Genomic DNA, 27,037 nt, shown 5'->3' on the forward strand with positions numbered 1-27,037 from the left:
GTAACATCCATAGGAGGTGGAGGTTGCAGTCAGCCAAGATCACGCCACTGCACTCCAGCCTGGGCAAGAGTTAGTAAGACCCTGTCTCAAAAAAAACAAAAAAAAAGTAACATTATACAAAATAAGAATGAAGGTAAAGTTTACTAAAACTGGTGTGTAAAAGTGTGAAATATCTGCTCACAAATTCCTTACAAACTGCCAAGAGAAAAAATAGTAACTTCAGTGGACAAACCTGGCAGATGACAACTTAATCAGATAATCAAACTTAGTTAACACGGACCATACAGTGTCAATAAGAGAAGAAGTAAAATAGAAAGGTGTTAACAGAGGGAAAGGTTACAAGAGACAGAAAGTCTCAATAAGGATGAATAGGTGACATTTTGTCATCTTCTTAATTGTAGAAAAGGTTCCATTTTCAACTTTATTCTCACTTTTGAGTCATCAAACAGCATGTTGCACAATTTCATAAAGTCACCTACATTAATGGCTCTGAAGTTACTTGTTTCCAGAATTGAATTCTTTTCTAAACTTCAGAGCTATATTTCTCAAATACCATTAGACATCTTTAACCTTTATGTATTCAGATTCCTCACATTTGCTATATCAAAGGCATGCTCTTCAAATTCCTCTCCAACCTAGTTCTCCTCTGACATTCGTTCTCAACTCATAACATTCATATATACTTTCATCCAAAAGAGATATCTCAGCCATCTTCAATTGCTTTCTCTCCTGTATCTCACAAGTTCAATTCTATTTCAATTTTTAAAAATATTATTAACTACCTACTATGTATTCTCTGTCTTATTATATGTCAGGAAAGAAAAAATTAATAGGATGCAAATATTTTAAATTTTGTCCCTAAATGTGGTTCAAATTCATTGTCTTCTTTATTCTCAATGCCATAGTCTTCGAATAGGCCCTTATTGTCTCCTACATGTTCTAAATTATCTTCATGTCTACAATCTCTCTTCTCTCAAATCCCACAATGGAATTAGTTTTGTTTTGTTTTTTTCTAAATCTTGAATTTGCTCATTTCATCACCCTGTTAAGACTAGCAATGGCATAATTAATGTTAATGCCAAATATAAATAACCTAGTCAATGACTAGGAATAGTATTTTTCTATGATAATGAATAGTGTGTCATTTTAACATATGAGAAGTTTTAGAACACATTTTGGATAATTTTATTCAAAAAGATAAATCTGTTTTATAGATAAACTCCTAACACTGCTTATAGAGAAACTACTAATGAGTATACTCAATTTGTCTATTTATAGAAATTAAACCTAAATCTTACAAGCTAAGTAAATATTTTGGTTCATTTTACTTAACAGTGATGGAAAGTAGACAACTGGAGCACATTCCTATATACATCTACAGTGAAATGTTTTTCTCCATTGTGTAGTTCTTGATAGTCTTTCCAAATTTAAAACTTATTTAAACCCAACTCGAATTACAGTTATTTTATATTGAAACAGAAATAAGAATATAGGTATATTATAACAAAAAAGAAAAAGTTTCTGAAAATATTCCTTGAGCATCAAAATGTTTGTACCCTTTTCACAGATACAGCTTTAATGGAACAGCTACATTAGCCTGAACAGGGTAAACACAGAAGAGAAAGCATGGAAATTTGCTTTGTTTTGCAATTATTACTAGTGCAACTTTGAACTGTGTATTTACCATTAGACTAGAATGGATTCAAATGCCCAGGATAAACCCTGTAGTCTTGAACCCATTTTCTTTTTTCTATTCTTTCTTAAAAATATATTTTTAGAAATGGGTGCCTCGCCATGCTGCCCAGGCTGGTCTGGATCTCCTAGCCTCAAGTAATCCTCCCATCACAGCCTCCTAAATGGGATTACAGACATGAGCCACCTCACCCAGCCTAGAACCCATTTTCTAACTAAAATAAGATTTATATCAATCTTCATATAAATGTATAAAAAATTATCTCACAGACACTGGTATAAAAGATTTTACTTCGAGAACTTGTAACTATAAGTAGGTCATAAGAAATTTTAAGATATGTTACCTACCGAAGAAAGATATTATAAAAAGAATCTCAGTGTTGTGGCTTCCTGACATAATACACATATACATACAAACATAACCTAAAATTCTTCAGAAATGACTGAGTTTTGTTTATGCATAAAAGATATCTTATTTGAACAGAAAAACATAAGTCTAAAGGGAAATCTGAAGTTTTGTTCATTCCTCTTCTAATAATCACAGAGTTTTAAAAGCTGCCCTTTGAAAAGTCAATACATTATTAAAAAGAAAATCAAAATCAAAGGCAGCAGAAATAGCAAAAAATTTTAAACTATTACCTTCCTACTTAAACTACCTATATATATATATTTTTTTTTAATCTGAGGAAAGACGTTTACATTGCAAACTTATTTTCCCATCAGAAGTTTAAAATTATAGCATCTACTTACCAACCCAACACAGTTGCTTAAAGCCACTTTAGTTGTACTACGTTGATCTTGCAAATATCCTGTGTAATGACAGTTGTCTAAAAAATCATGTTTCCACTGGGGTCCATCTTTCCCCCAATATTCTACTGTAAAATGTTTGGACACAAAATCTGTGTTGAGAGTCAAGTTTAGATGAAAGTGCTTGCCATAGGCTGAAAGTTTAAAAAATAACTTAGATACTGCCTGCTGTGGATCAATAGGGTCCATACTCCGTCTTCTCCTTGAGTGTTTATCATTTTTCACAGTAAAGCTGAGAAATGCTCCATTTTGATCAACCCTTATTGGAATAGTTAGCTGGTAGTGTTCAAGATAAGTCAGGAATTCCTCTTTGTAATCACAAGGCAGAAAATCCAGAAAAAAAACACATGGAAGAAAAGAAAATTTAACGGAACAAAGAAGCAGCAATATAAACAACAACTATGTCAATTAAAACTATGAATCATTATATGTGAGGTATGTACAAAAAAAGTTACATTAAACAAAAATGAAAGAATAAAAGTTTAAAATCTGAAGATTAAGTTGCAGTCATTTTAATATTACTTGTGAAGGACTATTTTACTTTTTTAATTTTTAAAACATGGATCCTAAGAGCTAAATTCTACAAGAAATATGAAAATTTTACTTTGAAATAAAAAATGAGAAGCACACATATGTAAAAGAAAAGAGTTTAGCTCAGAATCTGTTTTTGAAAGTTATCCAAAAAAGAATCTCTATAGCCTTGTAGAAATTATTATTTTTTAATAAATCATCATACGGTGAAACCCCGCCTCTACTAAAAATACAAAAAATTATCCGGGCATTGTGGCACACGCCTGTAGTCCCAGCTACTCTGGATGCTGAGGCAGGAGAATCGCTTGAACCTGGGAGGCGGTGGTTGCAGTGAGCCGAGATTGCGCCACTGCACTCCAGCCTGGGCGACAGAGCAAGACTCCGTCTCAAAAAAAAACAAAACAAAAAACAAAAACAAAAACGCGTCAATGGGAATGTAAAATGCTGTAACCACTTTGAAAAACAGTCTGACAATTCCTCAAAATTTTAAACATGGAGTTAATCATATGATCCAGCAATTCTACTCTCAGGTATATACACAATAGAAATGAAAACGCACATTCACATAAAAGTTTAGATGTGAATGCTCTTACCAGCAATATTCATCATACTCAAAAAGGGGAATTAAACCAAATTTCCATCAATTGATGAATAGATAAACAAAATGTAGTATATCCACACAATGGAATATTATTTTACAGTAACAAGGAATGCAGTACTGATACATGCTATGACATGAATGAACCTTCAAAACAACTGTCTTCATAATCAAAGTTCATTATCTAACATTTAAAACATTATGTTAAGTAAAAGAGCAAGTCACAATATGCCACATATCATTGCATTTATACGAAATATCCAGAATAGGCAAATCTCTACAGACAGAAGGTTTAGTTGCCTACAGCTGGAGGTGAAGGCTGGTTTGGAGGGAATTTGGGAGTGACCACTAAGAAGTATAGGCTTCTTTTTGGAGTGATGAAAATGTTCTAAAATTGATTATGTTGGCGATGACACTAGTGCCAAAAAATAAGATAAGATAAAATAAAATAGGTTATTGTGATGGTTGTACAATGCTGAAAATACTAAAAACCACTGAATTATACACCTTAAATGGGTGAAGTCTATGGTATGTGTAGTAATATCTCAATAAAGCTATTTTAAAAACAGCTTGACTAAAATTTCAGAGAACTATTAGACATATTTTCCTCATTTAGATGTACTAAATATTTTCCATCTACCTTCTTAGCTGTACCTTCTTTCAGCTAGATTTACCACTAAGGTAAACCAAATGTCTGCTTATTTGCCTCAGTGTCTATACATGGAGTTTACACACTAATATAAACTCCCATAAAACCATAACCAAATGTAAATAAATTAAAAGACAGTGTTTATTTCACTTCTTATAAATAATTAGAGTTCATACTAAATATCATGGCTTCATTGATTTACTTTGACAGCCACACTTTTTAACATGGATTTCTAGACACATACATCAATCTGTAATAGTCTTGAAAATCTGGTTCATTGGCACCAAAAAATTATCTATTACTATGTATTCATGGGAAGGAAATCCAAAAGGTATGCCTTTCAATAATTCTCTAAGGACTGGACTGTCCATGGCAAACAAAATGACATTTACTCCTGGGCCTGCTTTGTTAAGATCATTTCTATGATATAAAGCTCAATTCTATAAATTAAAATTATAAAGATTAGAATGTGAAAAGTTGCACTTCTTACAGTTCTCATTCTTACACTCAGATTCTAGTCTTTAGATCAGAATTCTTAGGTTTGGAAAAGTATTTTTTCACAAAGGGTCCATATTAAAAGGGTCCTGTATCATAATTTATCTGGTTTCTTCTTCCACAGCATAAATGTTTGGATTCTCTTTGAACATGTCCTTGCCCATAAACTCTAGTAATGAACAAGCTTATTAAAGTTTAAGTTTCAGAAGAACAAGGCCTGGGGTCTATCATTTTCCAAGAAAGACCAGGCAACTCTAAAATCCACTGGATGTTAAATACTAGTAGGACAAGTTAAACGACGCATAGCCCTTAACATTTATGAAACTAATACCGAATTGACACAGTAGGCCTCTATTCCTATCACTACATATCCCAAAAAAACCTATCCACCCAAACTAAATATGCAGAATCTTTTCTTGTCCAATTAATAGCAATATTTTGTGTCAGTTTCAAAAGCAAGAATCCTACCTTGAGAACTGTATGAAAGCCTGTGGTCACTATGAAATTCCGATGAAGCCATGATGAGGCTCAAAATCCAGGTCAACGTCTTCCACAAAATTTCCATAATTTAGAAAACTGGATGATTTTTTTGAGGGCTACCTATGTGCTAAAGAGTCAATACCATACCAAAATCGAAGCATAACAATTTTATTTCTTTAAAACTTCTTGTAAATTAGTTATTGGATGTTCCACTGTTTAAGAGCCACTTTTATCCAACATCCTGCACTTTCTTCTATATCTGGATTCATTTTCTCAATCCAAAATGAAAAAATAATGATGGTAAAAGTTTTCATAAGCAAAGCATTAGGCTGATTAGTTACTAAAGTATGGCCATTTTTTAACCTAGAAAAAAAAAAATTTAAGTTAACTGAAAAATATCCAGAATGGAAAAATCCAAGTCCTATATAGTACTGAATCCTTGCCAAAAGACATAACTACAAAATAATACAGTTAAACTAGACCATTGTTATTCTTTGTAGTCTAAATAAACATTCACAAGATTAGACACAGAATTAGAGACCTAAATGGTTATCAGCATAATGCCAGAGCTACTTAACAATCAAATAAGGAATCTAAAGAGAAATCATAATTCTTTTTTAAAAACTTTGAAGATAACAATGATGGGCAATGAGTTAACTTCCTTTTGATAAAGTAAAGTCGGCTGACTTCACTACCTCAGTTCATTATATGTAAGTGACAAACAATATGTAATCCCATTCCATAACATGCCTTTTAAACACACTCATATCCAGATATTGTTGTGTTGCTTTATAAGGCACCTATTATTTTTTTTCTGACAAAGTAGATATACAAATACAGTGACATTTAGCAGCCATCTGTGAATACTAAGACAGTATCAGAAGCTAAACTTCTAAAAAGTTGAACCATATGTACTATAACCCTTGACTTTACTTGGAAGTCTCATGTGACTTATAAGGCAACTCATGAGTCAATTTCAACTCTCTAGAATGTAACTTAAAAGAAATTTTTAAAACTTCAATTCAGGTATTACAACAGATTTCAAGTCCTATCTCATGTACTTTACATGCAACTAACAACCTCACTCAGAGTCTCCATTCACACTTGATACAGAATAGTATATTTGGCTGCCTGGTTTCCCCACATACAGCAGATCAGAAGAAGAAAATAACTAAGAGACTAAAAACTAGCCACAAACAGCCAAACTGTGACCAAAAACAAAAACAAAAAAGGATAAAAAATGAAAATGTAGTTTTAGAACCCCAAAGTAATATAGTTTGGGGTAGAGGCAAATGGGTCTTACATAGTTTAACAGTTGCTGTTGTATGTATAAATGTGTTATATAGTTCAATATCTGATATTCATAACACTATGCCTGAGTCCAAAATAAGAAGATAAATGCTTTTAATAAGATAAGTTACTGTTAATAAGTTAGGAAAGTACACAAAAGATATTAGAAAGATTTTCATTCCAAATCCCTAATATATGAAATTTTCACATAATAAATTCTTACTATATATTTGTTGGTTGAAAAAAATGGATGAGTAAAAGAATGAATAAATGAATAGTGGTTAAAATAAAATCACTTTAGGCTATAAAAAGTATTTGTAGTTAACTGTAAAATTAACTTATGTGAAACACTTCATTCCCTACGGTGCTAGAAATATTGGTATATACAACATATAAAACAACAACAGCCATTTAAATCCCTTACATCTGTCTCTACAAGTTATTAAACTGCTAAGCCTTGGAAAAGCTAATTCATTAATCAACAAATATTGTCCTACTATGTTAAAAAGATGATGTTATAACAACATCAGAATACAGAAAAGGATTAAGGGAAACAGAAAAGATTAAGATTCAATCCTTGCCCTTGGAGAGCTCATAATCTAAGTAACAAGGAAAAATGTAAGGCAGACTGACAAATGCCGTAATAAGGTAACTGACAAAGTTGCTGCAGGAGATTAGATGAGGGAGATGACTTCTGGGTCAGAGAAGAATGGATCAAGGAATGTTTATGGAAAAAGCAGCATTTCAGATAGATCCTGGAAGACGAATACAATTTTACAAGTCAAATTGCTGGAGGTAATCATTACAAATAGAAGAAATGCATTCCACAAAGTCCAAATAACCAGAAAAAATGGGAAATAGTAAACAATATTAGTAATAATAGCAATAGCAAATTTTGTTCCTGTGCAAAAAAACTAACAGGTAATAACCAGAAAGGTAGTTTAAGATCAGACCAAAAATAAAAAACTTTAATATATATTGCTTCTTTTAATCTCCAAAACCATCTTGTGAAGTAAATATACTCTGCCCCTGTGGCAGAGTAGACTCTGATGAGCCCAATAATCTGGCCTCCTCATATCCATTCCCTTGCTCCCCTCCTCTTAATTTGATTCTAACCAATAGAATACCTCAACACTGAGGGGATGTCACTTTCGTTATTACATACAAAAGATTCTGACTTCCATCTTGCTAGCCACATCTTTCCCTAATTGATTTAGATGAAGCAAGCAAGCTGTCATTTGGTGAGGCCCACATTGAAGAAACTGAGAGCAGCCTCTGATATAACTAACAAGGAACTAAGGCCCTCAGTCCAACAGCATGCAAGAAACTAAATCCTATTCAGTAATAGATGAGCTTAGAAACAGGTTTTTCCCCAGTCAAGCCTTCTGTAAAGACCCTAGTCCTTGCCAACACTTTGTGGCTCGTGAGATACCCTAAAGCTGAGGACATAACCACTAGATTCCTGACCCAGAGAAACTGTGTGATAATAAATGTGTATTGTTTTAACTCACTAAGTTTGTGGTAATTTGTTACACAGCAATTGATAACTAATACAGCCAACCAATTCACAAATAAAGAAGCTGAAGCTCACTGGTCAGATAGGTATAAAACAGTAGAGCCCAGATTCACACAAGGCTGTCTGGTTCTAAAGTCTAAATTTTTGTACTATATCACAATTCCAGTTTAAGGCACTCCAATTTAAATAGTCAATAGTAGTTAATAACAACAAATGTCAAAGAAGATTTTTTTTTCTTTTTGAGACTGAGTCTTGCTCTTGTCACCCATGCTGGAGTGCAGTGGCATGATCTCAGCTCACTGCAACCTCCACCTCCCGGGTTCAAGTGATTCTCCTGCCTCAGCCTCCTGAGTAGCTGGGATTACAGGTGCGTGCCACCATGCCCAGCTGATTTTTTTGTATTTTTTTTTTAGTAGAGATGGGGTTTCACCGTGTTAGCCAGGATGGTCTCGATCTCCTGACCTCCTGATCCGCCCGCCTCAGCCTCCCAAAGTGCTGGGATTCCAGGCGTGAGCCACTGCGCCCAGTCAATATATTTATAAGTGGTATTGGCTAGTTAATGTGAATGGTTTTTAACAACTTCACATACAGTCATTGTTTCTTCTTGAAATTACTTCTACACTAATTTAGGCAAGATAGCAAGTACTATATATCCTTTCTCAGGTAAAAATTTATAGAGAGATTAAGTTATACCATTATTCAATAACGGCAATAAGAAGAATTCCATTATCTTGGTTTCCAACCTACCTATATACAGATTCCATACTCTAAACCTTCCCATGTAATATTAAAGTATAATTGTCACCTCTTTAACAACATTCATTCTCATTGTTTTAATTTTTTTAAATCACTGGAGTGTTTTGAGTAATAACATCTGACATTAAATTAGTCCCTCATATACTTTAGATTATAATATTCCTTTAAAAAACATATACTTAACATATTTGAGTTAATTTTCTAGCAATGGAGATAGATTTGATTGAATCATTCATCCCTTTTTCTCCTATTTTTCTAGGTTTTGAAACTACTGAGAAACTTACAAGATAGTTGACTGGATTTAGGGAGCAACTATTTTTCCCTCTTGAGAAATGTCCTGCTCTTTTTGTAAATTGTTACAGTTTCATAACCTTCACTCTTACCTACTCTCCTGTAAATGCTCAAGTTAACTAAGCCAGTAGCATTGAGAAAAAAAAGTAATACCTATTTGGCCAGAAGTAGACTACTATATGATTTAAGGATTTGCAATAAAAAAGGCATTGATGCATAGTTGAAAAAGCAGGAGCTTTGAAGTTAAACAAACCAGTTATACTCTTGGTTCCAACACTAGTTATAATAGCTGGCACATGAGTTTCTTTCTTCTTTATCACTCCCTTGCTCCCTCCCCACTTCTTTTTTTTTTTTTTTTTTTTTTTGGCCTCCAGTGCTCAGTGAAGAAACTTAACATTAAGTAAATAAGTCTAGATAGAATTCAACTAAAACTGGCCAGGCATGGTGGCTCATACCTGTAATCCCAGCACTTTGGGAGGCTGAGATGGGCAGATCACCTGAGGTCCAGGAGTTTGAGACCAGCCTGGCCAACATTTCGAAACCTTGTCTCTACTAAAAATACAAAATTAGCCAGGAGTGGTGGTGCGCACCTGTAATCCCAGCTACTCAGGGGGCTGAGGCAAGAGAATCACCTGATCATGGGAGGTGGAGGCTGCAGTGAGCCAAGACCACGCCACTGCACTGCAGCCTGGGTGACAGAGAGAGGCTCTATCTCAAAAAAAAAACCCAAACAAACAAAAAAGGAATTTAACTAAAATCAACACAACTAACAAATCTAACTGCTCTTAGTCACCTACCCAATAAAAGTGAATGAGTTAACCCACTTTCTGACACCTGGTGGGGAGGTTAATCTGGACACCATAAATATGTAGAGGCTGTGACTTTTCCAGATATAGTTTCCAAAGTTCAGACTAACATTGAAATACCAAACAGTTGTCCAAAAATCACAATGCATTGACCTTTTAAATTGTATAGCAGAAACATCATTATGTTGTGGAAAGCACAAAGGCTTTGAGTCCTGGCCTGACCCCCAGTTACTTAACCTCTCTGCATCTGCTTTCTAATCTATAAAACCATGATACTGATGTCTATCTCACAAAGACTTGTTAAGAGATTAGATTACATATGATGTAAAGTGTCTCTGTACTTCACTTTAAGCTAAATAATATTAGCCCTCCTTCCTTCATTATCTAACATCACTTTTCAAAGGCCTTCCTTCAAAAATAGTTTCATGTTCCTCTTTCCCTCAAAAATGTGAAATAATAGATATGATGATGGAGTCAATCAACTAGTTATATTGTCTTTTACAGCAAGGAGTTAAGAACTTTGGTCACGATAATGATACTTATAACTACTTTAAATTTGAAAACAGAACCAAAACGTCCATTTCACTTTGATTTCACACCTGCTTTTTTCCCTAACACAAATGCACCAGGCAGTAAAGTTAAGGGATCATTTACCTGCTTCCACAGATCAAAGCTACACTACCTAAGAAGAAAAATGATCAGACAACTTGCACTATAGTGATTTCCTCAGTAGTCTGCCCTGATTGGAGGGTATTACTTGTCTTTTTTCCTCTATCATCTTTACTTCCCACTCAAGTGATCGGGGAGTAGCCAAGGTAATAATTTCCTCTTGTGAGCTATTATTATGAAGCTAAAGAATATGTATAATGTTCTTCTCAACTTCTTTCATCCATCTTAAAACTGGTTATTTATTTAAGGCTGATTTGGTCTCCATGGAAGAAACAACAATACCATGCTCCTTTCAGGTATTTAATTTTTATATATGAAAATTAACTTCTTTCATTTTCCATTTATTCTCCCAACAAATATTTATTATCACCTACTGTATGCTAAGGACACAATTAGGCTCTAAGTATAAAGGTTTCTAGATCATTTATAAAATTTGTGAGATTGGTTTCCAAGGAAAGGTGAAACTAAACACATAAATTACTCAAAACATATCTATCAAGAAAAGCAAATGAGCTAAAAGCAAAAATGCAAACCATGATTTATAAAACTCAAGCCCTAAATTACATGTAGTCTCACACTTTTTTCCAGATAGCAAGTAAATGCACATTATCTGTATTATAAGTTTTTTCTCTTGAGGTTAGCTTGATAATCAACCATGTTTTTTGGCAGAAGCAAGAGAGCTATCCACCTCTTCCCCTCTTTTTCTCCCCACTACCCCCAACACATAGTCCAAATATGCTGTTAACTATCTCTTAATATGGTAACTCCCTTCATTCACTCACTAAAGTCACAAACTTGATAAGATTTGGCATAAAGACCCATCCTAGTTACTACTACTAGTGATTACTAAGGAAAGAAAGAAGAAGTGCTAAGAGTAGACAAGAGTAGGAATTAATCTTACAGGTATTGGGACCAGACATAAGGAGTATTACAGTATTTTCAGTCTTGAGGCTAGAAGTTTTTCTTCTTGGGAATCACAAAAATATTAAGACCACTACACAGATTTCATTTGCAGCTGTGGCAAATGAATGAATTTGATGTGTTTGAAATCAACGTATTTGCCTCTAAATGCTATTCTTCAAAAATTCAAAACACTAACGATCACATTTAAGCACAAAATTAACATAAACCAGACTGCAGCTACCACTTTGCTGCAACACAAGAAAACAATTATCTCCAAAATTAATTTTCTTAGTTTCTTTCAACTACACCAATTTTGTGTTACGTTTCTTTTCCTGTCATGAATTCTGAAAACTGTCATCCCCACATCTAAACATTTCAGTCTAATCAACAGAAACTAAAAAAGAAAGAAAAAAGAACAGAAAATTAGTCCACGCCACTTGAACATAAAAAGAATATGTTGAAAATCACACTCAAGTGTCTTTTTTAAACTTCCAAGCAATGGTTCAGTTTCCCTTTTTCTCTCTGCTCTGCACACCCTCACCTCCCCCCGCCCCCACCATTCCACTTCGCCCAGACAGAGGGTAACAGTCTGAGCTGCCCTGGTTGAGTTGATCCTAAAGTTAACATTCAGCAGCCCATTTCCAGACAGCAGCGCTAAATCTATTTGGATAAAACGCGTGTGACCCAGACAGTTGGCATCTGGCCCAAACGCGTTGCACCGGCAGCTCAAATAAAAACAAGAGTAAGAAACTCACTCTCTTGTTCCCTCTCAGTGCGCTTTCTCAATCTCTCGCTCATTTTTCCTCTAGTACAGGGAAAGAAAGCATCAAAGACAGGAATTGTAGCACGTATTATCAGAAAGAGGCTTCCCAATATCCCATTCCTGCACTCTCGCTCTCCCTCCTCAATCCCTGAACTTTGGTCCCATACACCATATATACAGACATACCCCGATAAACAAGGCTCCGGAGGGTTGTGAGTCTAGCACGTCCCAAGTGGCCAAAAGTAAATCAAAAACACACGCTTCCATCTCTTTGATTAGCCTATTAAGAGCTTAACATGTCCTAGAGCATCGGGGCTACAGCTAGCACATTAATGCTACCCTCTGAGCCCAGGCATAAAATATGCACTTGTCTGAAGACTTAACGACACTGACATGAAACTACAAAATGCAGAAGACTTTTCTTTAAGAAAACTGGAAATCAATTTAAAACACACACATCATTATTACCTTCCGGATTACTATTTGGTGCTCAGTTAAAAGATTACAATAATCATAATCAAGTCCACTTCACAAAATATGTATTGTATATTCATAAAATAAACGTATTTTTTTGCATCATAAAATAACTGCAAGTCCCAGAATTCTACAATCCCCGACAAGTCTGGAGTTAAAAAGATATCTATTTGTAAAATGAGTTCAGTCAAGCTCACTCATTGCCATTAAAAAAAAAAAAAAACACACACACAGAAAAAAAGTTTTCTAAGCGTTATTCGGAAGACAAGCAAAGCACAAGTTGTTGGTTTAAAAAAAAAGCTTCATTGAATATTGTTAAGTCTTCCTTACCGTTTTCATCTTCAAATTCTGATAAAAAGTAAGTTTCAGACAATAGAGATTGCACTGGACGACTCACGTACTCCCTCTCCTCACTAACTTTTTTTTATTTTTTATTTTTTTTATTTTTTGCCCCCCTTTGCAAAGCCACACCAGCCAGTTATTCTGCAGCCAGAATAAAACCCTATGGTCTGGCTAACCTGGGCTTTAGAGAACTGACTTTCCGATTTGGCAGAATAAGAGATGCCTTCAATACATCTAGGCTATCACTCTGAGATGCTGCCTTTGCAAACCCCTTTCTCTCCCTCCCCACCCCCCAAAAAAGGAAAAGAAAAGAAAGAAAAGACGGGAAAAAAGACTTATTGGGGGTGGAAGTGGTGCCCTCTCTTCCTGGAAAGCTTAGTGCCTTTGCTATGCAAATAACATGTGCAGAGCATCAAAAGGTATCAGGAGAAAAGAAGACAAGAGGAGCAGGAAGGGCAGCAAAGTTTTGTTGAAGTAGCCCTAGATCTCACTACCGGCCCCCAGCCAACTTGAATTGCAGCAGGAGAAAATTTTGGCAGCTTTTCCTCGGAGGCAGAGCACACTGACGTCAGTCTGCAGATGTGCCTGGGCTGCGTCGGGTGCGCATGTGTCCTGGGTCGTCACGTGGAGGGGGAGGGGAGGTAGAGGTACAATCGGGGTAACCAACTACCAGCCATTCAGAAGGGCTTAGACAATGTCAACTTTTCCACACTGTGAATGAGAGAAATTCTGGCCTCTCTAACCTCTCTGTCCTATCTCACTCCGCCTCTTTTCCTCCTCCTCCTCTAAGCTCTCTTAGAAATTCTAGCCTGGTTTGCTATTAGTTGTTTCTTGGAAAAATGAAGGGGGAGGGAGAAGGATGAATGACTTTAGATGGACTAATGTCACTGTTAAGATCTCTGGTGTCATTCTCCGTGTAATTTTATTTTTAAAATCCACACAATCAAAATGTTAAAACTTGCACGTAAACAGTGCCTCTGAGGAAACTTAAAGCTTAGATTCGTGGAGCAGGCACAAGACTCAGTAGCTACAAGTGTACAAAATGCCTGTGTTTTATACATACTTCAGCAAGTAAGGTTAGCACCAAAAGGGAAAGTCAACTAAAGTAAACTAATACCAGCACATTTTCTATCTGATTATCGACTTCAGGTTATGTGGAGCTTTAAAAGAAAAAAAAAAAAGTAGGGGAGGAGGGAGCGGGGGAAGGAAGAGAGAAGCTTGCATTATTTCCAGATGAGGGTGAGACTGGATGGTGTTTTAAAGTGCAACCGGGAAAAGCCACAAGTGGAGTGTATTTTTTTAAGTCAGTCCATTGAATGAAACTTCAATGACTGCCCAAATGAAAATAAATCCGAAGTAGGACCCCACCACCACCAAAAAAAAAAAAAAAAAAAAAGGAAGGGAAAAAAACAGGAACCCTGCTGCGATCTCAAGATAAACAAACAAAACCTCAAAACTGGTTCTTCAGCCTTCCCAATCCCACCCTCCCTCCTCCCTACACACCAGCTGCCGGTCCAGACTTTAAGGATAAAATACCGCTACAATGTAGCACTTTCACTTTCATTTGCTGAGAATGAAAGCCACTGGGGAGAAAATGCCCAGTGTTTTCCATGTCCTAAGCAAGCAAACAAAGTCTGGCACATACATCGGAAACAGGAAAAAATGTGAAAATAGCTCAGGACAAATGTTGCCTTTCAACGGTGTAATCTGCTGCATCATTTATCTGTCTCTACCGTTGAGTGTAGAATAGGGAGCTGTTTAAGAGTTTCCGAGGTTGGGGGCAGGGGAAAATTGACGCCTTGAAATTCCAGCCCTTAGTTAATGCCAAGTCGATTTCCGATGGCGAGAACCAGAAAGGAGAACTGGACCGGAGGGAAGCGGGTAGGAAGGATGATCTTTCTGAATACCAGCTCTTAAATTTCAAGCTTCTGCTAACATTATTGCCCATTTGATTTTTTTTTCTTCCTACGCCGGAGGTAGTAGGTGTAATTCTTCTGGTGAATCTATGAATAGTTGGCTAAAAGGAGGCATGAATCAACCGAGAACGTCCAAGAATACAGTTATTTCAATTCTTCAAGGGTTGAAAGTGGAAAGCATCTGTCCACAGAGTCAACAGTCCTCATCCTGACCTTAATCAGTAGTATTTGGCTAAATGCCATTTAAAATGTAGAAATCTGTTCAATAGTGGGCATTGAGTTTTAAATAAAGATGATTCATATGTATGTATGTGTGTGTATTTGTATGTGTATATATGTGTGTACATATATGTGAAATACATGAGGTAGCAAAATATAGCAATAATTGTAAACACCGAAAATAAGAAAAGTAGGCATCAAATGACTATTTAAATAGTGTTGAACCTTAACCTTCCTTAATTTTTCAAGTACTGGCAGTAAATAGGGACAGCCAGCACACACACAAAAAATAAAGGTATGAGCAGTAAACATCTATATGAGCTCTCTGAAAAGATTTTACCCTCAACTAAGATAAACTGCCCTACAAAGTAGCAGCTTGTAGAGGAGTTTCTTAGTGGGAGTGGACTTTGGCTAATTACTTATTCAAAGAGTGCCATCCTGTGTCTAAACAGAGTAATGAAATTTTTCCAGCAGATTCTGTCTCCAAGTGATTGGGTCAAGAATACTGTGAATAATTGGTGAAAATTGATTAGGGTGGGAAATGGCGAACTGTCAATTTAACTTTATATATGTGTATATATATGTGTTTGTGGTAAATATTTTAACTGCATTGCAGAAAATTTCAAACATATACAGAAGTAAAAAAAAAAAACAGTATAATGAACACTCATGTAGCCATCATCCAGTTTCAAGTGTCCAAGAGTGACCAACTTTGTTTCATCTATCATTTCATCAGATATCATTTCATTCATTATTTCCCTGTATTTCTAAAATGAAAGTACTAAAAAATAAATACACACCACTGTTATTCTTAAAACATTAATAACTCATGTCATCAAATATTGTACTCAGATTTCCCAACTGCAAAAAGGGCTTTAAAAAATGCCTCTTTTTATTAGAATCAAGATCCATACATTGCAATGGCTCGATCTTTTAATAAACTTTCAATTGAAAATATTCATGCAGAAAAATGCATAAATAATTACACAGTTTGATGACAAGTGTCCAGTCTAATGAATTTTCACAAGTCAACTGGCCCATGTAACCGCCATTCTCTTGTCTCTTTTTAAAATTTTTATTATCTATTTACTTATTTAAATTGACTAATAAAAAATATATATATTTTAGCTGGAACTACAGGCATGAACCACCATCCCCAGCTAAGTTTTTATTTTTGTAGAGATAGGGTCTCCCTGTTGCCCAGGCTGGTCATGAACTCAGCCTCAAGTGATCCTCCTGTGTCCGGAATTGGTGGGTTCTTGGTCTCACTGACTTCAAGAATGAAGCCACGGACTCTCGGGTGAGTGTCACAGTTCTTGAAGGCAACGTGTCCGGAGTTTGTTCCTTCTGCTGTTCGGATGTGTTCGGCCTTCTGGTGGGTTTGTGGTCTCGCTGGCTCAGGAGTGAAGCTGCAGACCTTCACAGTGAGTGTTACAGCTCATAAATGCAGTGTGGACCCAAAGAGTGAGCAGCAGCAAGATTTATTGCAAAGAGTAAAAGAACAAAGCTTCCACAGCGTGGAAGGGGACCCGAGCAGGTTGCGACTGCTGACTCGGGCAGCCTGCTTTTATTCTCTTATCTGGCCCCACCCACATCCTGCTGATTGGTAGAGCCGAGTGGTCTGTTTTGACAGGGTGCTGATTGGTGTGTTTACAATCCCTGAGCTAGACACAAAGGTTCTCCACCTCCCCACCAGATTAGCTAGATACAGAGTGTCCACATATAGGTTCTCCAAGGCCCCACCAGAGTAGCTAGATACAGAGTGTCTATTGGTGCATTCACAAACCCTGAGCTAGACACAGGGTGCTGACTGGTGTGTTTACAAACCTTGAGCTAGATAGAGTGCCGATTGGTGTATTTACAATCCCTTAGCTAGACATAAAGGTTCTCCAAGTCCCCACCAGACCCAGGAGCCCAGCTGGCTTCACCCAGTGGGTCCCGCACTGGGGCTGCAGGTGGAGCTGCCTGCCAGTCCCGCACCTTGCGCCTGCACTCCTCAGCCCTTGGGTGGTCGACTGGGCACGGTGGAGCAGGTGGCAGTGCTCGTAGGGGAGGCTCCGGCGGCACAGGAGCCCGCGGCGGGGATGGGGGAGGCTCAGGCATGGCGGGCTGCAGGTCCCGGGCCCTGCCCCGCGGGAAGGCAGCTAAGGCCCAGCGAGAAATCGAGCACAGCAGCTGCTGGCCCAGGTGCTAAGCCCCTCACTGCCCGGGCTGGTGGGGCCAGCCGGGGGCTCCAAGTGCGGGGTCCGCGGAGCCCACGCACAACCGGAACTCGCGCTGGCCGGCAAGCATGGTGCGCAGCCCTGGTTCCCGCCCGCGCCTCTCCCTCCACACCTCCCCGCAAGCTGAGGGAGCCGGCTCTGGCCTTGGCCAGCCCAGAAAGGGGCTGCCAGTGCAGCGGCGGGCTGAAGGACTCCTCAAGTGCCGCCAAAGCGGGAGTCCAGGCAGAGGAGGTGCCCAGAGCGAGCGAGGGCTGTAAGGACTGCCAGCAGCTGTTACCTCTCACTCCCACCTCGAGCTCCCAAAGTGGTGGATTTTAAGCATCAGCCACTGTACCCAGCCACTAAATCTATTAAATCTTGTTTCCCCTTCATTTCTTCTTTTTCTTGCAATATAAATCCTATATAAATATCCTCCCTTTTTTTTTTTTTTTTTTTTTTTGAGGCAGAGTCTCACTGTGTAGCCCAGGCTGGAATGCAGTGGTGCGAGCTCTGCTCACTACAAGCTCCGCCTCCTGAGTTCATGCCATTCTCCTGCCTCAGCCTCCCCAGCAGCTGGGACTACAGGCGCCCGCCACCACACACGGCTAATTTTTTGTATTTTTAGTAGAGACGGGATTTCACGGTGTTAGCCAGGATGGTCTCAATCTCCTGACTTCGTGATCCGCCTGTCTCGGCCTCCCAAAGTGCTGGGATTACAGGCATATCTTGCCATTTTTAATACCGTATTTAGCACTTCTGTTACTATGGAAATGTATGTACTATACCCATCCATTTTTTTCTTCATAAACTAAACACTTAATTTTAGTTGCAGGAAAAATTCTTGAAAATTATTATAGAGACCAATTTTTTCTCTTTCAAAACTTTTCCCTCCAGCTTTTCTTTTCCTTCCTCGTTTAAGAAATGAAGATTATGGGCAGAATAGAGTTGACAGGAAACTCCTTAGTCACATCTAAAAAAAAAAAAAAAAGCTAGCAGTCTTTAGAAAACTAATATACTTAAGTGAACCCCATTCAGGAAACCAAAGGTGAAATAAATGGAAATTGGGGAGGGGAAGAAATTTGTTTATATGTATATATTTCAAAAACCAAAAAATAGAAGCTATATTAGTCAGGGTTATCTAGAGGGACAGAACTAATAGGATAGCTGTATATATGAAGGAGAGTTTATTAAGGAGTATTGACTCACACGATCATAAGGTGAAATTCCACAATAGACCATCTGCAAGCTGAGAAGCAAAGAAGCCAGTCGAAGTCCCAAAACCTCAAAAGTAGAGAAGTCAACAGTGCAGCCTTCAGCCTTTGACCAAAGGTCCAAGGGCCCCTGGCAAACTACTGGTGTAGGTCCAGGAGTCCAAAAGCTGAAGAACTTGGAGTCTGATGTTTGAGGGCAGGAAGCATCCAGCAGGGGAGAAAGATGAGGCTGGAAGACTCAGCCAGTCCAGAACTTCCATGTTCTTCTGCCTGCTTTTATTCTAGCCATGCTGGCAGCTGATTAGATTGTGCCCACCCAGCTTGAGGGTGGGTCCTCCTCTCCCAGTCCGCTGACTCAAATGTTAATCTCCTTTGGCAACACCCTCACGACACAGCCAGGAACAATACTTTGCATCCTTCAATCCAATCAAGTTGACACTCAATATTAACCATCAGAAGTCTACCTTTTGTCAACTTGAACCCATACACATCTCCTGAAATCTTACATAATCTTCAAATAAAGACAATAATAAGGTCATAATTATGCCTAACATAATACAGCTATCCCTATCCTTTGTAAAACTGGAAGCGCACTAATCCTTAAACTAAATGCTATTACATAAAGTTACCACCTAAATGCTGATATGAAGTCAATAAATTTTATGTCACACGATAAAGGAAAAAGGAAAATGAAGGTATTTTGTTAGTACAACTGTATACATGCATAAACATGTTCTTAACAAAATAAGGAGGAAATACTCATGAGAATTACAGTTCTCATTTCTGCAACCGGTAATGGTGGTCATAGCCGGTACTGATAACAACCTTCTTCTACTACCCATTCTGTATTCCCTGTGTCTCTTCAGCAAGCACCTCAGCAGGTTGTGGTTTTGTACCTGGTAGAGTGACCCAAACCTTCATTCCGGAAGGGTCTAGGTCATTTTTAGTCCTGCTTGGATTGGGTTGTTGTAGTTTCCCATTGACCTTAATCACTGCGCATGGTAATACTAAGAGAGGCCCTAAAGGATCTCCTGTATTCCATGCATACTCTTCCTTACCTCCATCAGGTAAGGAAGAGTAGACTGATTTCAAGATGAGTAGTAGACTGATGTCATCTTGATAGTCCAAGCCAATCACCCCAGGCAACACTGTAACTCCCTTCTTAGCCTGTTGACTTAAAGGTAGGAGGAGCTCAAAGTGTCCAGGTGGTAATATTAACTTCCAGTTTAATGGAATCATTGTTGTGTGTCCTGATGGCAGCACTCTCCACTCTGGACCTAAGACCTTTAGGCCAGCAGAACGTAATGTTGTGGGAACAGGAAGCAAAAATTTTTCTAATGGGCCACTAGGGGTGATGGTGAGTGGTGCCACTTCCACTTCCACCCCTTGATTCCTGGACCCGTGAATCCCGGCTATGGGAGAAACTGTACCATATATTGGACACTGATTCAGAGCATACACAGCCTTCTGGAGAACTCTGCGCCAGCCCTGCAAAGTATTGTCACCTAGTTGATGTTGTAATTGTGACTTTGGATTTTGGAGGCAACACATTCCTCATTTTGGTGTGTTACTCCAGCCCATTTATCGAGTGACCTAAAAGGCTGCCAGTTTTGAGTAGGGTCCAGAACAGGAGAAGGCTCTGCAACAGGTCTAGGCTGTTGTGAAAGCTGCTGTGCTTTCAAAAGGCCATTCCACCATTCTATCAATCCAGCTGCTTCAAAATGATAAGGAGAAGACCAGTGAATTCCAAGAGCATGAACATACTGCTGCACTTCTTTAGCTGTAAAGTATGTGCCTTGGTCAGAGGCAATGCTATGCAGAATACCACGATGGTGGATAAGGCATTCCGTGCAGGATAGGCAAACCCATATCTGGAATAAGTGTCTATTCTGGTGAGGACAAACTGCTGCCCTTTCCATGATGGAAGAGGTCCAATATAATCAACCTGCCACCAAGTAGCTGGCTGATCACCCCAAGGAATGGTGCCATATCAAGGGCTCAGTGTTGGTCTCTGCTGCTGGCAAATCAGGCACTCAGCAGTGGTCATAGGCAGGTCAGCCTTGATGAGTGGAAGTCCATGTTCCCAAGCCCATGTGCAACCTCCATCCCTGCCACCATGGCCACTTTGTTCATGGGCCCATTGGGTGATGACAGGGGTGACTGGGGAAAGAGGCTGAGTGGTGTCCACAGAATAAGTCATCCTATCCACTTGATTATTAAAATCCTCCTCTGCTGAGGTCACCTTTGGTGAGCACTCATAACAGATACAAATATAGTTTTTAACCACTCAAAAAGAGAGGTCCATCCACATACCTCTTCCCCAAATTTCTTCATCACCAATTTTCCAATCATGCTTCTTCCAAGTTCCTGACCATCCGGCCAAACCATCTGCTACAGCCTATGAATCAGTATATAATCGCACATCTGGCCATTTCTCATTTCATGCAAAGTCCACAACCAGGTGCACTGCTCGAAGTTCTGCCCACTGGGAAGATTTCCCTTCACCACTGTCCATCAAGGATGTTCTAGAAAGCAGCTGTAGTGCTGCAGCTGTCCACTTTTGGGTGGTGCTATCATATCGTGCAGAACCATCTGTAAGCCAGGCCCTTGTCTTCTCTTCCTTTTTCAACTGTTCATAGGGAGCTCCCCATGAGGCCACTGGTGCAGCCTGGGGGAAAGAGAGCTAGGTGGCAGGAGCAGGGACCATGGGCATTTGAGCCACTTCCTCACATAACTTACTTGTGCCCTCAGGACTTGCTCAAGCCTGATCACATATATACCACTTCCTTTTGATGATGGAATGCCGCTGTGCATGCCCCACATTATGGCTAGATGGGTCAGAAAGCACGAGTTTATGACAGGCAGTTTAGGTTACATGGTGACTTGATGGCCCATAGTCAAACATTCAGTTTCTACCAAAGCCCAGTAACCAGCCAAGAACTGTCTCTCAAAAGGAGAGTAGTTATCTGCAGAAGATGATAGGTCCTTGCTCCAAAATCCTAGAGGCCTCTGCTGTGATTCACCTATGGGGGCCTGCTAAAGGCTCCAAATAGCATCCCTATCTGCCACTGACATCTCAAGCACCATTGAATCTGCTAGGTCATATGGCCCAAGTGGCACAGCAGCTTTCACAACAGCCTAGACCTGTTGCAGAGCCTTCTCCTGTTCTGGACCCTACTCAAAACTGGCAGCCTTTTAGGTCACTCGATAAATGGGCTGGAGTAACACACCAAAATGAGGAATGTGTTGCCTCCAAAATCCAAATAGACCCACTAGGTGTTGTCCCTCTTTCTTGGTTGTAGGAGGGGGCAAATGCAGCAACTTATCCTTCACCTTAGAAGGAATATCTTGAGAGGCCCCACACCACTGGACCACTAGAAATTTTACTGAGGTAGAAGGTCCCTGAATTTTAATTTCCCATCCCCTGGCATGCAAATGTCTCATCAATAAGTCCAGTGTGTTGGCTACTTCTTGCTCACTAGATCCGGTCACATACTGTCATCAATGTAATGAACTGGTGTGATACCCTGTGGAAGGGAAAAGTGATCAAGATCTCTGCAAACAAGATTATGACACAAAGCTGGAGATCTGATATACCCCAGAGGTACGACAGTGAAGGTATATTGCTGGTCTTGCCAGCTGAAGGCAAATTGCTTCTGGTGGGTCTTACAAACAGGAATGGGGAAAAAGGCACTTGCCAAATCAATGGCTGCATACCAGGTACCAGGAGATGTATTAATTTGTCCAAACAATGAAACCACATCTGACACAGCAGCTTTAATTGGAGTCACCACTTAGTTAAGCTTACGATAATCCACTGTCATTCTCCAAGATCCATCTCTCTTCTGTACGGGCCAAATAGGAGAGTTGAATGGAGATGTGGTGGGAATCACCACCCCTGCGTCTTTCAAGTCCTTGATGGTGGCACTAATCTCTGCACTCCCTTCAGGGATGCGATATTGGTTTTTGTTGTTGTTTTTTGTTTGTTTTTACAATATTGTTTTTGATTTACTATTTTTCTAGGTAGAGGCAGCTCTAATGGCTTCCATTGGCCTTTCCCACCATAATAGCCTTCATCCTACCAGTCAGGGAGCCAATGTGCAGATTCTGCCAGCTGCTAAGTATGTCTATGCCAATTATGCATTCTGACACTGGGGAAATGACTACAGGATGAGTCCAGGGACCCACTGGACTCACTATAAGTGGGACCTGAGCTAAAACTCCATTAAGTACCCGACCTCCATAAGCCCCTACTTTAACTGGAGGACCACAATGATGTTTTGGGTCCCCTGGAATCAATGTCAGCTCAGAGCCAGTATCCAGTAAGTCCCGGAAAAGTCTGATCATTCCCCTTTCCCCAGTGCAGTTACTCTGGTAAAAGGCCAGAGGTCTCCTTGGGGAAGGATGGGAGAAAGATTAACAGCATAAATTGTAAGTAGTGTAGTGGGGTCCTTCCTCAGGGGACCCAGGCTCCCCATCATTCATTCCCTCCAGCTTTTCTTTCCTTTCTTCATTTAATTAAGAAATGAAGATTACGGGCAGAATAGAGTTGACAGCAAACTCCCTAGTCACACCCCCCAAAAAAAGTTAGAGGAGTCTTTAGAAAACTAATAAATTTAAGTGAACCCTGTTCAGGAAACCAAAGATGGAATAAATGGAAATTGGGGAGAGGAAGAAATTTGTTTATATGTAGGTATATATTAAAGAAACTGAAAACTAGAAGCAAAGACAGAAGAATTTGATAGCCAAAGAACAGGGATTGAGGAATTTATAGAGGTAAGAAGAAACCCTTAACAATTTTAATACATTAACCTATAAATTAAACTTAAATGTTTAAGTTGAAAACCAAGCCATTTCTTAAAATTAGACTGCTCGTATTTTCAGAAAAATGACATGAAGAACTCTGATTATACACTTGCTTGGAATTAATTGCTACATTGAAGCAGGCGACTCTCTCTAAAGATGATGAATTATTAATTCAACTCCTGAGATATTAAAACTAGATGTAAAACATTAAAACCAAACTCCCACGGTGACTCATACCTGAAATCTCTTGCTTTGGGAAGCTGAAGTGGGAATTGCCGGCTTGAGGCCAGGAATTAGAGATGAGAGTGGGCAATAGCAAGACACTGATTCTACAAAAAAAATTTTTTTTTAAAGTAGCTAGGTATAAAAAAAAAATTAGCTGGGTATATTAGTGCACACCTGTAGTCCTAGCTACTTGAGAGGCTGAGGTAGGAAGAATGCTTGAGCCCAGGAGTTTCAGGTTACAGTGAGTTATGATGCTGCCACTATACTCCAGCCTGGGTGACAGAGCAAGAACTTGTTTCAAAAAAAATAAAATGTTAAAACCAAATTCCATATACTTTTTTTTTTTTTTTTGGTGACGGAGTCTCACTCTGTCGCCCAGGGTGTGATGTCAGCTCACTGCGACCTCTGCCTCCCAGGTTCAAGCAATTCTCATGCCTCAGCCTCCCGAGTAACTGGGATTACAGGCTCATGCCACCATGCCTGGCTAATTTTTCTATTTTCAGTAGAGATGGGGTTTCACCATGTTGGCCAGGTTGGTCTCAAACTCCTGACCTCAGGTGATCCACCTGCCTCTGCCTCCTAAAGTGCTAGGATTACAGGCATGAGCCACCACGCCTGGCCAAATTGCATACACTTTCAATATGATACATTTTACTCCTTCAATACGATGGGATTTGAATCTCATATAGTAAAAATAAATATTTTCTAATTATTGTAGAATTTCTTTTTTTTTTTTAATTAAGTATTTATTGATCATTCTTGGGTGTTTCTCGGAGAGGGGGATGTGGCAGGGTCATAGGATAATAGTGGAGAGACGGTCAGGAGATAAACACATGAACAAAGGTCTCTGGTTTTCCTAGGCAGAGGACCCTGCGGCCTTCTGCAGTGTTTGTGTCCCTGGGTACTTGAGATTAGGCAGTGGTGATGACTCTTAAAGAGCATGCTGCCTTCAAGCATCTGTTTAACAAAGCACATCTTGCACCACCCTTAATCCATTTAACCCTGAGTTGACACAGCACATGTTTCAGAGAGCAGGGGGCTGGGGGAAAGGCCATGGATCAACAGCATCCCAAGGCAGAAGAATTTCTCCTAGTCAGAACAAAATGGAGTCTCCTATGCCCACCTCTTTCTACACAGACACAGCAACAATCTGATCTCTCCTTCCTTTCCCCACACTTCCCCCCCTTCTTTTCAACAAAACCGCCATCGTCCTCATGGCCCGCTCCCGATGGTTGCTGTCTCTTCGGAGCTGTTGGGTACACCTCCCAGACAGGGCGGCCGGGCAGAGGCGCTCCTCACCTCCCAGACAGGGCAGCCGGGCAGAGGCGCTCCTCACTTCCCAGACAGGGCGGCCGGGCAGAGGCGCTCCTCACCTCCCAGTTGGGGCGGCCGGGCAGAGGCGCTCCTCACTTCCTCCCAGATGGGTGGCAGCCAGGCAGAGGCGCTCCTCACCTCCCAGACAGGGCGGCCGGGCAGAGGCGCTCCTCACTTCCCAGACGAGGCAGCCGGGCAGAGGCATTCCTCACCTCCCAGACGGGGTGGCCGGGCAGAGGCACTCCTCACCTCCCAGACGGGGCGGCCGGGCAGAGGCGCTCCTCACTTTCTCCCAGACGGGGTGGCAGCCAGGCAGAGGCGCTCCTCACCTCCCAGACGGGGCGGCCGGGCAGAGGCGCTCTTCACTTCCCAGACGGGGTGGCCGGGCAGAGGCACTCCTCACTTCCCAGAGGGGGCGGCCGGGCAGAGGCGCTCTTCACTTCCCAGACGGTGCGGCCGGGCAGAGGCGCTCCTCACCTCCCAGATGGGGCGGCCGGGCAGAGGCGCTCCTCACTTCCCAGATGGGGCGGCCGGGCAGAGACACGCCTCACCTCCCAGACGGGGCGGCCGGGCAGAGGCGCTCCTCACTTCCTCCCAGATGGGGTGGCAGCCAGGCAGAGGCGCTCCTCACCTCCCAGACGGGGCGGCCGGGCAGAGGCGCTCCTCACTTCCCAGACGGGGCGGCCGGGCAGAGGCGCTCCTCACTTCCCAGACGGGGCGGCCGGGCAGAGGCGCTCCTCACTTCCCAGACGGGGCGGCCGGGCAGAGGCGCTCCTCACTTCCCAGACGGGGCGGCCGGGCAGAGGCGCTCCTCACTTCCCAGACGGGGCGGCCGGGCAGAGGCGCTCCTCACTTCCCAGAGGGGGCGGCCGGGCAGAGGCGCTCCTCACTTCCCAGACGGGGCGGCCGGGCAGAGGCGCTCCTCACTTCCTCCCAGATGGGGTGGCAGCCAGGCAGAGGTGCTCCTCACCTCCCAGACGATGGGCGGCCGGGCAGAGGCGCTCCTCACTTCCCAGACGGGGCGGCCGGGCAGCGGCACTCCTCACTTCCCAGAGGGGGCGGCCGGGCAGAGGCGCTCCTCACTTCCTCCCAGACGGGGTGGCAGCCGGGCAGAGGCACTCCTCACCTCCCAGACGGGGCAGCCGGGCAGAGGTGCTCCTCACTTCCCAGAGGGGGTGATGGGGCAGAGGCGCTCCTCACTTCCCAGACGGGGCGGCCGGGCAGAGACGCTCCTCACTTCCTCCCAGATGGGGTGGCAGCCAGGCAGAGGTGCTCCTCACCTCCCAGACGATGGGCGGCCGGGCAGAGGCGCTCCTCACTTCCTCCCAGACGGGGTGGCAGCCGGGCAGAGGCACTCCTCACCTCCCAGACGGGGCAGCCGGGCAGAGGTGCTCCTCACTTCCCAGAGGGGGTGATGGGGCAGAGGCGCTCCTCACTTCCCAGATGGGGCTGCCGGGCAGAGGCGCTCCTCACTTCCTCTCAGACGGGGTGGCGGCCAGTCAGAGGCGCTCCTCACCTCCCAGACTGGACGGCCGGGCAGAGGTGCTCCTCATCTCCCAGACGGGGTGGCCGGGCAGAGGTGCTCCTCACTTCCTCCCAGATGGGGTGGCGGCCAGGCAGAGGCACTCCTCACCTCCCAGACGGGGCGGCTGGGCAGAGGGGCTCCTCACATCCCAGATGATGGACAGCCAGGCAGAGAGGCTTCTCACTTCCTAGACGGGGTGGCGGCGGGGCAGAGGCTGTAATCTTAGCACTTTAGGAGGCCAAGGCAGGTGGCTGGGAGGTGGAGGTTGTAGCGAGCCGAGATCACGCCACTGCACTCCAGCCTGAGCAACATTGAGCATTGAGTGAGCGGGACTCCGTCTGCAATCCCAGCACCTCGGGAGGCCGTGGCGGGCAGACCACTCCAGGCCAGGAGCTGGAGACCAGCCCGGTCAACATGGCGAAACCCGGTCTCCACCAAAAATACAAAAACCAGTCAGGCGTGGTGGCGCACGCCTGCAATCCCAGGCACTCGGTAGGCCGAGGCAGGAGAATCACAGCAGCCTGAGGCAGGGAGGTTGCAGCGAGCCGAGATCAGGGC

At 41.5% G+C, this 27,037-nt stretch overlaps 1 protein-coding gene across 11 annotated transcripts in view; it reads right to left on the bottom strand.

Annotated features, from left to right (window-relative positions):
- Window positions 1-13,788, bottom strand: part of ADAMTS6 (ADAM metallopeptidase with thrombospondin type 1 motif 6) — a 331,685-nt gene extending 317,897 nt beyond the window's left edge. For 3 of the 11 annotated variants that reach the window (XR_010139960.1, XM_063724117.1, XM_063724120.1), the window contains exons 1-3: window positions 12,239-12,911; window positions 5,241-5,615; window positions 2,443-2,807 (exon numbers count right to left, since the gene is read on the bottom strand). Coding sequence is in view for 8 of the 11 variants with exons in the window: in XM_063724117.1 (XP_063580187.1) it covers window positions 2,443-2,807; window positions 5,241-5,337 (462 nt within the window). In the remaining 3 variants the exon portion in view is untranslated. Of the gene's footprint in view, window positions 1-2,442; window positions 2,808-5,240; window positions 5,616-12,238; window positions 12,914-13,050 lie in introns of those variants that run through there. The other 8 variants (XR_010139962.1, XM_063724116.1, XM_054556407.2 and 5 more) reach the window with 5 other exon arrangements.
- Between the last annotated feature and the right edge of the window lie 13,249 nt (window positions 13,789-27,037).

This window comes from Pongo abelii, chromosome 4 (genome assembly GCF_028885655.2).
Source record: "Pongo abelii isolate AG06213 chromosome 4, NHGRI_mPonAbe1-v2.0_pri, whole genome shotgun sequence".
Lineage (NCBI taxonomy): Eukaryota > Metazoa > Chordata > Mammalia > Primates > Hominidae > Pongo > Pongo abelii.